At 42.0% G+C, this 15905-nt stretch overlaps 1 protein-coding gene across 1 annotated transcript in view; it reads right to left on the reverse strand.

Moving 5' to 3' along the window:
• Positions 1-565: 565 nt before the first annotated feature.
• Positions 566-15905, reverse strand: part of COMMD1 (copper metabolism domain containing 1) — a 60951-nt gene continuing 45611 nt past the window's right edge. The window contains exon 3 of the mRNA XM_005525388.3: positions 566-700. Within this exon, the coding sequence (XP_005525445.1) occupies positions 593-700 (108 nt within the window). The 3' untranslated portion in view covers positions 566-592. The remainder of the gene's footprint in view (positions 701-15905) is intronic.

Consider the following 15905-nt stretch of genomic DNA (forward strand, 5'->3'; position numbering starts at 1 on the left):
CCATTGCTCCCGCGATTGTCCTCTGTCTCCAGCAGCCAGGCTGGCCAGCCCTTGGGAACCACTGAATCCTTGGCAGCATGGGGCTCAGAGGTACAGAGAGGTGTGTTTGTGCCTCTGCTTGCTGAACTCCCTGCACTTCATCTGCTTTGCTGGGCTTTAATTCTAAGCACACAGAGCTCACAGAGGTGGATTTGTCCTATAAAGTCCGTGGTTTGGAAGCATAAACATGAGTTCCCCTAATCTGCCTGTTTCTTCTGCTCATTTATCCTCTGCCACAGCTGGCCAATTTACCTTTGTTGTTCATCCAGCCCAGCATCCACAGCATCTGGAAGACTCCAGAAGTGACTGAGGGGAAAAAGAGAAAAGCTGTGCTACACTCCAAGGCCTGATTATGCAAAGCTTTGTGGAAACAGTGTTGCTATTGCCTTGGAAAACAGGTTGGGAGGAAGGGATGAGAAACCTTCACAGTGTGACTCAACCCATTCTAGGGGTTATAATCTGGATTTAACTAGCACCACCTATTTTATGTGCTGGAATAGGAATTATGAAAAGGTACCAAAGGTCATTTTTTTGTAAGTTGCAATCTCTTTATTTAAGTAGTCTGAGTCAGCAAAGTCATACTCTCCTCTATTTCTGACAGTTTCTTCAGCATCTGGCTCACCTTGGCCTCATCAAACTCCAGGCAGAGAAACTCCGATTCCTACAAAAGAAGCAAGAACAATATTTGAGAAAAACAATGACATTTGATCCTTGTGCAGAAAGAAATGTTTGGTGAGGAATTTGACAGCTTAACTCCATTTGGCAATGGACTTTCTTGCATTTTCCTGTCTGATTACAACTATTAATTTGTATCAGTGATAAAAATCCAGGTGGGATCTGCCTGAGGCAGATGTGTTTGCAGGAGACTGCATAAGAAAGTGTGAGCAAAAACCTGGAACATTTATCACAGCGTTCCTTGATTAGGAAGCACTGGAAAAGTCAGACCTCAAGCAAACCATGAGTTGACCCCTGAGGCTTTGAGGAACACCAAGCAGAAGTCAGACCACAGACCCTTGCTGAGTTGACCATTCTCCACATATACGAGCAGACCTGGACAGCGTCAGCCTGCCCTGAGCGACTGCTGCAAACTGGGACTGCAAAGCCAATGCCTCTTCAGCTCCTGCTGAATCTCCCCAGCTTTAGCATCCTTGTTTTTCCAGACCTGACTAGAAAAGTCCAGAGCAGGCTTTCACAGAACAGCTACTGCAGGAGAAGCAGCTTTTCTCACCACCCCAAAATAATCCCAGTATTTGTAACACACTTCAAGTCTTGTTTCACAGACAAGATCTGACAAGAGCTCTCTGTAACCTGACCTCTCATTGCTCCACCTGTGTTCCAGCCAGGGCTGGTTTCTGCCCTGACCTTTGGGGAAGGAGTGGCAGTGCCATGCTATGCAGGGACCTGGTCCTCCATGGGATGACCTCCAAGGCCAAGCTCCTGGTGACATCTCAGGCTTTCCAGCCACAACTCTGCACCCCAAGTCATGTGAGCCCATCCAAAGATTTAATCAGGCCAGCACTGCCCATGCAACCTTTGAGATCTGCCAAAGCTGATTTCATGGCTTAACCACACAGGGAATGGGAGTGGACAGGAGGAGATGGAAGCGCCTACTTCTGGAGGAGATGCTTTTGTCTGAGCCTAAAGCATAAGGAGAACTTTTTTGGTTTTGTTCCCCTTTTCAGGTTTTGTCAGTCAAAAGGAATGTAAGCTGATCAAAACAAAACTCTTTGATTACACAAAACTCTTTGATTACACAAAGTCACTGCCACTTCACACAAGTGTAAGTGCACTCACAAAACATTCTTTTAGCTATAAAGCAGCTAAAACTCTCCCATGTGGGCTGGACGGTCTGGTTATCCACTCTCATTTGGACCAAACTAAAACCTGACCTAAGAGGGCTGTAAATCAGGCTTCTCAGAACTGAGCTTCAGTTTTATTTAATGCCTTGTAAGTTTATGTCCCCCATGAAAAATGGAACAAAAGATAAGATGGAGCCATGAAACAGAGAAATCCTTATTCCTTCCCTAATGTGTCCTCCAGGAGCAGGGCAAATGTATCCCTGCTCATCCTCAGCAGGAAACAAGGCATCCCTTGTGATCCTTCCTACTGCTACAAAATAATTCAGCCCTTGGAGTTAAGCAAAACCAAAATCAGTCACAGACTCCATGTCCTGGAGCCCGGCACTGCTGGTGCCCGGGCTGGAATCCGGGGTTCAGCTTCAGGCTGGGAAGCTGAGCTCGATGCCCTCAGGAAGGTGTGGGAATGGACACCCATTTCCTGCAGCCGCCTTGGTTTTGTCCCTACACACTTTCCCACCCCTCCTCCCCTTTCACTCCCGAGCCCGGGCTATAAAAAGGAGCTGCAAAACAAAACATCCAAGAAACACAAACTGCCCCCAGCCTTGAATCAGGTTTTCTACAAGCTGCAACAACAGAGTGCTGCAAAAATATTTATATGAGAGACTAAGAGAAGCACGACCTTTTCTGTCTCAGTAACTGTACTTAAAAAACCCATGTATTTTTAGAAAACCAACCCACACAAATTGAAAACTTTAAAAAAAATTATGATTGTTCTCTATTGCATCAGTTCAGCCAACAACTTAAAATGCTTTCTAGCAACTTTGATACACGTTGTATTTTAAAGTTTTAGCCGCTACATTGGAATGACAGAAAGAAACACCTCAAAATTCGCAGATCATTTTATTCATTTTCATTTCCCCTTGATTGGGAGGCCTCCTACAACAACATTCAGCATTTCAAAGCCACCAGCCAAGGCGCCAGACCCACTCTTCTCAACTCGATGCGGTGCTTGTAAGATCATTAGCGGTTCTTTGTAAAGGAATTATCCCAGCTTGAATTACTAGGAAAGCGCTCTTCAGACAGTGCAAAAGCATCAGCTTCGGATGCCTGTGTGCGAACACAGCCAGCCAAGTGCTTCTGGACTTGTGCACCCATGCTGCTGCTTCCTGGAGCACTGGGAGGCTTGGAGGGGTTTAGGTCTGACCCTTTTGGAGCAGGCAGGGAGCCATGTGCTCTGCAGAGCCTGCGAGTCAATGCAATTGCACTGCTACGCAAGAGATTTTATTCTCTTCGATTATTTTAGGTTTTGCCTTAGAGTAGGATGTTTTAAAGATTTAGCTTACCCTTGTATATGTAAAAACCCCAATCTGTATTGTCACCAAAACCTGCCTTCAAAACAGCCTAGTACCTTTCACTGTGATTAAGAACCCACATTAATTTTCAGCCTCCCCAGGTTTTTTTTTGGTCAACAGAGACAAAAAAGAAGTCAGAATTCCAATAAAAGTTATTAACAAAAGTAGGAGAGTTCAGAAGTGCTGCCTTTTTGGACATTTTGGGCTTGGCTCGTATCAGAGCATCAGGGCTCTGGTTAAACCAGCGATGTGTTAGCACAGATGAATATCTGACTGTTCCCATTACCAGCAAATTAGGCTGCAAACACAAAAGCCGGTGGGGGAAAAATAAAACAAGGAGCTGGTCCCCAAGACATCGGAGCCAGCACACAGCAAACGTTCCTGGGAATTCACAGCACATCAGCTCCCCCAGCAACACCCACGGGCAGAAACAAATGTCATTTTGGTTCCAAGGCATTAATTCAACACAAAAGACAAGATACTCCTTTCAGAATAAATTCAGTGCTGATATTTTTTTTGTCCAATTTTGCAAACAAGTGTTAGGACTGATTGCTTCTCTGGAGTAAAAGAAAATGCGTGCATGGGCTTAGGTATAACCTGCTGTTGCCAAAAAATCTGGTTTACCTGGTAATGTCAACTTCCCTACTTCCTCCAAATTCGCCAATTCCATGTAAATTCTACTCTAATAAAATACCTGCAGGGACTACTCTGTAAATATTATTCCAAATGATAAATGTAATTGTATTTCAGCAGGAAAATCAATCACAATCACAGGATGCTTTGGGATGGAAGGGACCTTAAAGCTTATTGCTGGGCAGGGACACCTTCCACTAGACCAGGTTGCTCCAAGCTCCATCCAACCCAGCTCTGCACATTTCCAGGGATGGGGCATCCACAACTACTCTGCGCAGACTGTGTCTCACCACCCTCACAGTCAAGAATTTCTGCCCAATATTTATCCTAAACCAACTCTCTTTTAGTTTAAAACCATTCCCCTGCACTGTCACTCCATGACTGTGTCCAAAGCCCCTCTCCAGCTCTCTTGGAGTCCCCTTTAGGTACTGGAAGAGGCTCTAAGGACTCTCCAGAGTCTTCTCCATGCTGAACAACCCAAACTGTCTCGGCATGGCTGAGGTGCTCCAGCCCTGGCATCTTCATTACTCTCCTTGGGATCATTCCAGCAGGTCCATGAGGGTTACTGGTCAGTAGTGGTCAGCTATAAGCCTCCATCCTCATGGCTCAGCACCACAGCAGGTTTACCTGAGCCAGCACCTGTTCACAGGCTTGAATGTTACAGAAATGCAAATCTTGATTATAAAAAAAAAGAATAAAAAATGGGGTGGGGAGGGGGGAAGGGAAAAATAGAAAAAAATTCTAAATGCCCTCCCTAATACCAAAAAAGGCAAGAGAAAATAAATTAAACACCCCACCCCCCAAAATCTCAATATAACCAGAAATTCAAAGTGGAAATTAGACACTTTTTGACAGTGCACATTCTCCTTGGAAAAGGCACATTGAGAAGTAATTTTTGCAATGATGCTGCCAAGCTCTATCACAGAAACGTTCCTTCACTGCAGACTATTCTTACTCATTACTGTGGGAATTTGCTATTGTGCTGCCCAATGGCAGAAAATAAACCCTGATAAATTCACTCCTGCACAATAAACTTGCTTTTCAAACCTTTCTCTGGGTGGCCTCTCCCTGACACCTGGTGCACACCATTCCCAGGTGACTCTGCAGGACTGCCTGGGTCAGAGGGACCTGTCCTGTCACCTGTGCAGAGCTCTCAGCCATCCCCTCTTCCACGCAAACATCTGCTGCAGGAATGTCACAATACACAACATCCACCTTGCATGAATGATCCAAAAAGAAGAAAAATACTGGATTTTAGCTTCTATTTCTTCCTTCAAAAATCATAGTAATAGGACATTAAACTGGATAGTTCCATTGCATGGATATATTTCATGTTAGATGTTTATGAGAGCAATTTATTTTTGCCATTTTGATTCTTGTCTTAGGAACGTCTGATAAAAGGTAAAAAGAAAATAAAACCACAAAAAGTTACCACAAACCAATGCAGAATGACGAAAGTGTGAGATGCTGCACCGATTCTTCTATCCCATTGCATCAATAGTGATCCCACTGCAAATTTCTGGAGTTATTTTTATATTCATTAGTATTCTGCAAGGTATACTGGGGCATATGATAATGACAGCAAAAATCTAGATAATTCCACAAAAAAAGCAATGGATTGCAATCCATTGATTTTGTACTCCCACACTTCTGACAATACTAAGTTCATTATTTTTAATTCAATTCAGAGCTATTTTTGCTACATATCTACAATCATGCCCTTCAAAAACTCTAAAGTGCAATTCATTTCTGTAATTATATATTTATGTATAATTATATACATGTAATTATATATTTATATATGTATATTTATATATATTAAAATAATTAATTCTGTAATACTGTATAAAATAAAGCACAAATATTTGTAACTGAGAGTGCCTTTTAATTCTCCATTATTTTCGTATTACACAAACCAGGAACCTCTTTAGCAAATTATTGTTACATCTCCTTAAAAAAAAAAGTTAACTCGACTGCAGATTTTTTAATACTTCTAATGTAACATCAAGCCTGTAATATCACAGATTAAGCAGATTAAGGATTGCAGAAAATGGAACAATTCCAGAGGATAAAAGTAGGTCCCTGATACTGCACAGCAAATGTAATATCATTCTTTTACATTATCAGCCTCCTGAAAATAGTTCACCTCATATTTTATACCCTACATGAAAAATGAGCATTTATGGATGCAGCTTTAACCTGCTGCTCCCTGTGCCTTTTGGAGGTGCAGCTTTCTTTTCAAAAAGTGTTGAAGAAAAACAAAGCCAAGCCATAATTTAATCAGTATGACTAATTAGAAGGTAGCATACTCTGTATCTTTTATACATTTTGCACTTTAGAGCCAACAAGAATAACATTATTCTTAATACTTAAAAAGAAAGAAGGACAATACTTTCATGAAAGCCTTTTCCTATATAGCTCTGCTGTTTTCAGACTGCTGATATTAACTTCCATTGGTTTCTGTAAATCTTCCAATTTCTCTCTTTTTGATTTTTTTAAAAAAACACACTGATCCATACCCGTTTCTGGTTTTTGACTTTATGCATTCCCCATACCTCACCCCAAGTGCCCTGCCCTGTGTGCTGCCCCTGCAGAGTCATCACTCCAGGGGTTTCTTATCCACTGTTCCACTCCAAACCTTCTACCACAGCGTGCAAATGCAGAGGCTGGCAATGAACAAACAGTGGATGTCCAGCACAGCTCTGGAGTTAGTGATCCCTGATTTCTGCTTGCCAGAAAGGGCACTCAGTGCTAATCCTGGTTCCCAGGTGCTGTGAGGACCCTGCTCATCCACTGTGGATAGAAAGGAAAGGTTATAAAAGCCACAGTTCTGCTGGTACCAACACAATGCAGAAAATAGGACCTGTTTATGCTGACAAAATGCAGATTTCATTCTCATTTATGGATGAGTCTTTGCAAGGCTATGCCTGTGACATTTTGTGTGGCCTTACCTGATCGATTGCTGTTTGCTAAGCCTGCTCACCTGGTTCCTCCTACACCCTTTCATATCTTCAGCTGCCTACTCAGGCTACCCCACAAAATCTGCTGCAGTCACAGGAGCTTCATTGAATAGACTAGAAATAGAAAACCCTTTATGGCTCTCCCTCACTGAAGAGTGGTGGATGTTTGACCCTATATAATGCTGGATCTCCACTCTGGAACATGCTCAGTTTAGGCTAAATCCTCTTGGAATTGAGTTGTTGGACAAAATCTCTACCTTGAAGAGTTTGGAGTATTCTAAATTTTTAAGGCAATTCTTTTTCATAAGGGCACCAAGAGGCACCTTTCTGACCTTGTAGTAACCTTGAGCTTACTATTTCCAAGGTTTGGTTTTTTCTCCAAAAAAAAAAGACCAAAGAAACCCCAACTACCCATTACAGCACTTCCTATTAAAAAGAAAAAGAAAAAAAAAACAGAGGTATTTAAGGATAAACCTCCAAAGCACTTTTTTCCCTCATAGTCTTGACTTGGATATGGGCAAAACAGTTTGGGGAAGGATCCAGCATGGCATAAGAAATAACTGACCACATAACCTGGTCATAGCTGAAGGCCACTAAATACAGGGTTGGGTAATCCTAGCCAAAAGCACTGTCAGAACTTCTGCCTTCCTGAGATAGGAATGGAATTGAAACAAGGAAACAAAGTGTTGTATTTCATTCCTGGTGCAGGAATGAAAAGTGAACCATCTCTGTATCTGAACTTTCTAAAAAACAGTGCAAAACCACACTCCTCTGACCCCTTCTCTGCCCCTACAGGTACTGTTTTGTCACAGAAAGGACATCAAGAGTTTCCATTTGAATTCCAGCATCTTTGAAAGCACAGCTGAGCTTGAGCTCTTTCAAACCCTAAAACAGTGAGTGTGGAATGTTTAATCTTTAACAGGAGCATTTTTCCTCTGCTGCCTGACTGGCTTGAGGTAAATATGTGGAATGGCATGCCAAATAAATCAATTAACCAGCTTAGGCTAATGACACTGTCTTGGGGACCCTGGTATGCAACTCTGGTTGGGTCGTGAGCCAGCTGCTATTTAAACAAAGGTGTAAACAGAGTTAAAATCATTAACTAAGAAATGCATGAAAATGTTTTAAAAGGAAAAAAAAAAAAGACAGTGATACCTGCAAGCTTCACCTAACTGTACACAGAAGCACATAAAGCCAGCATAAAAAAAAAAAATATTACAGTACCTTTGTATCACTGTGAGATTTGAAACAAAACATGTTTTAAAAAACAAAATTTAAAATAAAAACTATATGTAACTATGTAAGAATATACATATATATAGTTTATAGTGTTATATATTACATGGAGAACTATATAAAAAACTATTTAAAAGGTCCATTTCTGGCAGGACATCAGGCTCTCTCACAAGGGTACCAGCGATGAGAAAACTCCATCATCACTTATTCAAGCCCTGCCTGCTGTGTCAGCTCTTCACTAACAGAGTCTCTCAGTGGAACCACTGCAAGGTGAGGTGCTCTCCTCTCAAAGTCCTCTGCAGGGGACCTGAGAGGGTAAATGCCCTTCCTCACTTATGATCTGCATTTTGCTACCTTGTTTGACAGCTGTTCCTGTTTTCTTGTGCCGTGTTTTATTTGGTTGGTTTTTTTAAGGCTGCTCATGGAGCTGAAATATCAGTCTACAGCTTTCCCTGGATGTGCTTCATCTCACAATATCTAGGCTAGCCTATGTTTTTTTCAATCTTGTAGCACTCAATTGCAGTGTGAAATCAGTCTAAGAAAAAGAGTCCTTACTGATGCATCTCCCACTTTTACACTAAATCCAGCTTTTCTTGTGAGAACCTTCTTTAGATCTGAAATTAATTTTCATTACATTTTAATTTACCTATTACCTAACATGGGAATCATTCAGCATGGCAAAAGAATTAAAATCAAACATCACTCATTATCATAACCCCCCCACACTTTCTCAGAATTAAGTTTCAATGACTTTATGTTATTATTTAACATTTTCTCAAATGTTTTGGGAAGTACCCTATCACAGCATCAAACCCTCCCTGCCACTGAGGCATGCTTTTGTAACAGGGTATCACCAAAACCATGCACTTGTTTAACTCCTAAGGACACAAGGAAATTTCTGTGCTTTTAATGTAATTTTTTATTTAATCAAATCAGTGTCAACCACATTTCTCTCTGTTACTGCAATAAACAATACCAGGAAAACAGGAATGAAAGCTGGGAGTTAGAATTACTTTTATACCAAATTAGTCAACACACTTAAAGTAATCTGCATTTAGAAATAATCCCACAGTTAAAGAATGCACCAAAAACCTGAGCAGAGAATTCCTGACCTTTAGAAGGCTGTGTGACTTGGGATTCTGGCATATTCTGGCTGAGAGTACTACTGGCTTGCAGGCTGAATAATTTGGTTAGCAGCCCCGAAACAGATCACTCTTGCTCCCCCACAGCTCTTTCATGTTTATGTGCTACATAAATGACTCAGGAATCCATTAATGTCCTGCCTAAAAGTATTACACCAAATATAAAAGCTGAGTAGAAATGAATATCCTCTTCCAACCTCTTAAAAACGAGATTCACTTAATAATTTATAAAAAGAATTTAATATAAATTAAAAGACAATTAGGAGACATAAGAAATAAAGCAAAGGGTTAAAACGGCCGGGTGCCTTGGTGCGCTGCCAAGAGCACACCTGGTATCCTATGGATACCCCTTTTATCCCCTCCTTGCTGTGAGGGGTTAATGCATATTCAAGCATGTCCCCTCCCTGGTTCCGCCTTCTTAGATCATGCTTTTGCACAGTCTCAGTTTCTGCTGGTCATCATAATTTTTTTGCTGGTCATCATTATTCTTGCTGGTCAGCATTCTTTTGGAGTCTGGTTTCCTTTTCTCTGGAGATGGTCAGTTGTTGATAAGAGTCTGGGCCCCTCATCCTTCTTCTGAGGGCAGCTGAGCTTATCTTTCCCCCCTGCCCACGTCCTGGTACCGTTTTTTTGATAACAGTTTGCTCTCCCTTTCCTGCTGCTGATAACAGCCTGTTTTCCATAGCTTGATCCTCCCATTGTCTTGCCTTGTCCGGATGAAACATATCTTTATTATTCAGAATTCCTATCTAAGCCTATAACTTACTAAGAGAGAAAAGAATATAGTGAAAGCATATAATATATATTTATCAGAATAATTGTGAAAAGCCAATATTTACAACATGAATTCACAACAAACCCAAACCATTCTATGGTTCTGTAACCCTAAAACAGTTTATTTTCCATGAGAGCAGACATTGCTGGCTCCTGCTGATGGCAAAGGCCAAAGGATCTTGGTTTTCCACTCTGACCAGTCTTCAGTCAAGGCCATAACTGGTTTTCTCAGAGAAGAGACCAAAGATTAGAATTAGTCTGAAACAGCATTTTGGAATAAGATGTGTTTAAAATCCTCTTTTCTGCTCCTTTCTGAACAGTGCACATTTGCCCTGTGGCCTGAAAGGCACCTGGATTGCCTGAAACAAGAGCACGTGCGGGGTAAGCGGGTCCTGGTGCTGAAATGCTTCAACACCTAGAGCTGAACTGAAAGTACAAAGGTGTTTAATCTGGTTGCTGCAAGTTTTGCAAGTAGTGAGTAAAGCCCACACAAATCCTCTCCTGATTTATGTCCCTTAATGGCAACTGGTAATGCCCTCAAAAAGCCTCATTTCAAAAAGCCTCTATATTCTTCACCTAAGCTCTGAGATCAGCATGACCCAGCTACAGCAAATACGTTTTGTGCCCACAAAATGGCATTTTTCAGAAATAATTTTTGAAGGGCAGCTGTTTGAGCCTTTCTCTCCTGGCTGTGTTCACAGCAAGCAGCAATGCCAGGCATCCATTTGCTCCAGGGCATTTTACCATCGGAGAAGGGAGAACACAAGGCTGGCACAACAGACAGGCACACACACCACCAGCAGCATCCCCATCTCCTCCCAGAAAACGTGAATCCTCTGTCCCTGGCACACTGATCCCACACATCTGGAATTACAAGCAAATACACCTTTAAATGGACAGTGAAAAGCCACTGGCATTTGGGCAGAACTGCTCATCTAAAAATACATAAACAGGGTACCAAAAGCTTGAAAATGAATGCCTGCAGTCCAGCATGCAATCAGCTGGGCTTTCCTTCTTAAAATACTTAACAAGACAAAGCAGTCAGACCAAATTTTATTTTTGCTGCTTTTATGGCATTTATCCATAACCTTTCTGATGATCTAAAAATAGAACTTACCAGGACAAAAGAATCTACTCAGAGTTATGTGGCCACTGCAAACACGTCTCCTCAGTGGGACCAAAATAACTATATTTGTTTATTTTCTGCAATTTGAGTGTGTGAACTTACAAGGGGGAAAAAAGTGATATTCTGGGGGGGGAAAAAAAAGCTGGTCTAAATAATTTTTGGTGTTTTTTCCTTGTTATTTTTAGAATGCAAACTGCTGTCTTTCAATTCACCATGAGAAACCTCCCACAGAAAAGGGGGCAGCCATGTGTTCAGAGTCCAGCCTGGTTTACAGCCCCTCCAACACTGCTGCTCTTGCTGTTCCAAAGCCTGGGGACAGGCATCACACTCGGATTTATCAGCAAAACAGCAGCTCCTGCTCAGTGTGGTGCAAAGTCCGCTGAAGATACTGAGAATCTCTGCACTGACCTCAGTGACCTTCTGATCAAATGCACAGAAATATCAGCATTATGTGCCAGCAGGGAGACACCAGAGGAATAATAGCTCTCTTCTGAAAATAAAGGAAAAGCTCCGGATTTGCATTTTTCTTTGCCTTTTGTTGTTTTTTTTTTAAACCACAAAATATGTCCTTGGTAATATTTGCTGCATAATACGTAACTCCTTTTTCTTTTTTTCAGCCTCTTTTCTTGTGTAAGGCGAAAAGCAAAGGCTCACAGTGAAAGCTGAAGGTGCAACCCTGAAGAGATGAGCGTGGGAGGACATTTCTGCCTGAGCAGAATCCCACTGAAGCCAAGGGACTGCCCGCTCTGCCCACACAATTCTCCCTGCCTCAGTTAAAATTACAACTTTGTTTTATTCAATCTGTGTTTTCACAATTCATTCTAGAAATCAGTGTGAGCAACAAAATATCAGCTCTGCACTAAAGTCAACAACACACCTGGATTAATCTGCTTAAAGGTCTCAGATCTCCTGATCTCAGGACAGATCAAGACACCAATTCTCAATATGATCCCCAAACCAGCTTGGCCACAAGGATTCTTTTAAGGTTGGAACCTCATAGTCCTCTTGACAGGCATCTGAACTGTATCTTTTTCCAGAAAGATAAAAGGTTTGAAGAGAAGTTATCTAATTTTGGTTGACCTCCCTTTCTCAAGGGCAAGTGGTACTGAAGTAGAAATCATTTCCATATTGCAGAGCAGTCGTTTAACAATTAATAAGCAATCCACTCAGCATATGAAAACTGAATAGGAAAATAAACACATGAGAATCAGAGACACCTCTGCACAAAGAAAGGCTTCAGCTCTTCCACATCAGATATTTAATTGGTTTTCTCTTTCTTTTTCTCATCGTGAACAAGGGGAGAAGAAGGCAATGAAATATAAAAGAACTTAACCACTTCTCCTGAGGAAAATGGAGATGATGTGAATGGCTCATTTAGCTTTCTGTGTCTTTGAAGGAGAGAAGTCTCTTATTTTTTTTTTATTCCCCATAACAGCAACCTGTCTTTTTCAGCCTGCACCCATAGTTTGGACACCAGCCTTTAGCAGAGTGGGCACGTGTCTCACCTGTGGTAAATCTGCAATGCCACAGCTTATTTCTCCTGCATCAGGAAAATGTCAGACTTGTGACTGGCTCCCCTTGGCAGATGTAAGGTCACTGCTCTTGCTGTAGGACTGTGAGAAACAGAATGTATTTCACCTGCTCCCCATTCCTGGGATAAAAATGTCCTCCTGGGAGACCAACCTAAGCACCAAGGACTTTGTTTCGTGGACCTCATGCTGGCCCGGCACACCGTGACCAGGAGAGCACAGGGACTCCACTCCCTGCCTTCCCACTGCAGCTCTTGAGTGGGAGAAGTCACGTAGCAGCTCCCAGATGAATGAAAACTGAATGCTGCCGTGATTTCAGGAAGGGAGATGAGATGGAGAACAGCATTACACAACTCAAAGCCATCCCTCCTAAAGAAGCAGGGAAAGGGAGGATGATGTGCAATGCCAAATGCTGTTGCCTGGTTTTAAACAGCTGTCCTGAAGTGGAACTACAGTAAAATCTGTGGGTGGACCTGTGTCCCTAAAATACATGTGCTTTTTCTCTTTTCAAGCATCAAAACACTGCACAGGGTTTTTAGTCCTGGCAAGCCTAGGGGTTTGTACTGATGGCTGTTCTTTCTGCTGCCCTCTTGACCAAAAGGTGCTAACAAAGGCAGGACCAATGTGTAGCATCGTGATAAAAATAACTGGTTTTGGTTTAAATATCTTGCTTTTCAAACCCTCTGCCTCCTGGGATGCTAAGCCCTTAACTATGAAAGGTTTGTGAGGTAGTGGGAACTGTATGGAAGGATTTGGATTATTTTGACTATTTGGATTATTTTGGCTAGTAGGAAAAGAGGGGCCTGCATATATAAAGGCAAAAATGCCAGTGAGAACAGGGCATGTCTGCCTGCCTTCCCTGCCTGCCTGCAGGATTTTCATGTCTCTAACCCTTAGGTTAATGCCTATTACATCTTTCCATGTCTATTACATCTTTCTCTAAGGTTAGGAGACAGGAGTTAGCACATAATTTTGCAGCAGCAATAAATAATTCAATTTTCAAGGTTTATTTCCTCCCATTCTTTAAGCTTGCTTTTGTCTGACCCCCTGCTGAATGCCGAACAGGGATTTTCACTGACCAGCCAACACTTGCACCCCTGGATTTCCCTTCCTTCTCAAGCCTTTACAACACACATGGAGCAGAGCTTTCTCCAAAGCATCATTTCATCTCCCTTCTGGAGATTTATTTTTTAAAAAAAATCATACATTAATTAGCAAAGCTGGGTTCAAGTCATGTCAGCTGCTGTCTGTATCCATCAGAGAACTGTTGGGATAAACTTCCCAGAGCCTGCCAAGGCATCTGCAGGGAGAGCAGAGCCCAGGATGCTGTGCAGGCACAACACCCACAGGACCCGCCTGCTCCATGCCTGAGGCAAAGCCACAAGTGGAGTTTCACTGTCAGAAGGCCAAATCTGCTCAGAAATTTCAAACCAAGTTTGATAAACAACTAAAAGGTTCTAGGAAAAATGGTGGCATGCTGGGTTTCTTAATTCAATCTGCTCTGCTGTAGGCTTCGTAATAAAATGTTCCTGTTATAAAATGTGCCTTAATTTCCTTGGAAATAAGGATTATCCTGAGATAAAGAGTGCTGGGAAGCAGCTTTACCTTTAGAATGGCCTTTCATCCCACAAGCCCAATTAACATTTCTGGAAATGAGTAGTAGACATGTAAAGATATTTCTAAAATACCAGCCTGAGTTATAAAAAAGGTATTGGTACTGTGGAGCTCCTGAAATAACCAGGGAGAGAATTTGGAATTTCTGACCTCCTTTAACTGGATCCCAAATAAACAAGATCCTGAAGAGAACTCAGCATTACCATTTACTGGGTTTGTGCTACTTCAGCATGCAGCCACTTAACAAAGGACTGTAATTAAATGCTGATAAAACATTTTAACTTGACATTACAGACTTCTCATTTCAAACCAATGCAGTGGCAGTGTTTGGTTGTGGTTTGGGATTTTTGTAGTTGTGTGACAGCAGAGCAGGGGAGGCACCATCAGCATCCCTGTACCAAAAAAGCAACAAAAAAAGAGTAACCTTCAAAACAATAACTTCCACTTTTTATAAAAGCCAGGCAGCCACACAAATAAATCAAATACATCTTTGGCGTCCTATAAAACAGAACGACACACCCTGGCTGAAAAACATCTCAGAGGTGCTTTCCAGAAGGAACACTGAATCTACTCTGATCCTGTGCTACTGCAAAGGGATTAATACAGTTTTGGGGCTGAATTTTAAACAATAAAATAAGGACAGACAACATCAGATTTGGATTTTTGTTTTTTAACCTCACTGTGTTTTTCCTATCGCACGATCTTCCCAAGAGCTGATCCAGGGGGAGTGCAGTCATAGACCTTGGGCTGGAAAGAGTCAGTGCTCAATCCAGCAACTTCAGAGGTGCACCTGCAGTTCAGACAGACATCACTTGCCCTCACAAATAAAAACAAGTAGGGATGAGAATGGAGCTGCCTGTGAACCACTTGAGAGGAGTCATGAGGGATTTCCCTTGCTGGAAACCTCTCCCAGGGGTTATCCCAGGTGGATAACGCACTCCCCTCCCTCCACTGTCCTCCCACGCTGATCTTTGAGAACGTGTCTGATGAAATTTCCATCACAAAATCTCCAAGAAAGCCAAAGTCTTCCAGAACAGGGGACTAATTTTAGTGCTCCCACTGCAGATGAGCCTCAAAAACATGAAGTGGTCCCTGCACTGCATCTCTGTGGAGGAGTTAAGGAGGAGGCAAGAGGGTCATTAGCCATATCAAAAAAACCATCCCCAGACAATATTCTTCCTCTGGACCAGATCTCTAATGCAACCCCTCTTTTCTTGCTAGTTTTTGGTTGCCTTGGATTCCAAAATGGTCATGAATAGAAAATGATAAGGAAATACATCTCCACTCACTCCCACCTCACATTACACTTCCTTTGTGAGCAAAATTACCAGGACTTTTTCAAAGTGTGGAAAAGCGTATTTTTAACTGCTACTAAAGGCACGGTGAGTCATTAATGATCTTGGTGTCAGGAGACCATGCTTTGTGAAATCACTACTGCTCATTATTTCAAGAAAACAATTAGTGAAAATGAAAAATGAAGCTCTAGGGCTTCCAGGAATTGGATACTGTTCTTTGGATCATTCATGAATGGGATGAAGACAGCAACAGCTGTCTGGACCATCCCCTCACCCCTTTAAAATGAGTATGATAACTTGAGATAACCTCATCCTTAAGGGACAATAAAACTAGAGATCCCCTTCAGGAGCTGTGGATGGGGAGGATGGTGGGATAGAAATGCTGAAAAATTGTTCTTATTTACCG

This window comes from Pseudopodoces humilis, chromosome 3 (genome assembly GCF_049639895.1).
Source record: "Pseudopodoces humilis isolate 2021_Gansu_Grassland_sample_001 chromosome 3, ASM4963989v1, whole genome shotgun sequence".
Lineage (NCBI taxonomy): Eukaryota > Metazoa > Chordata > Aves > Passeriformes > Paridae > Pseudopodoces > Pseudopodoces humilis.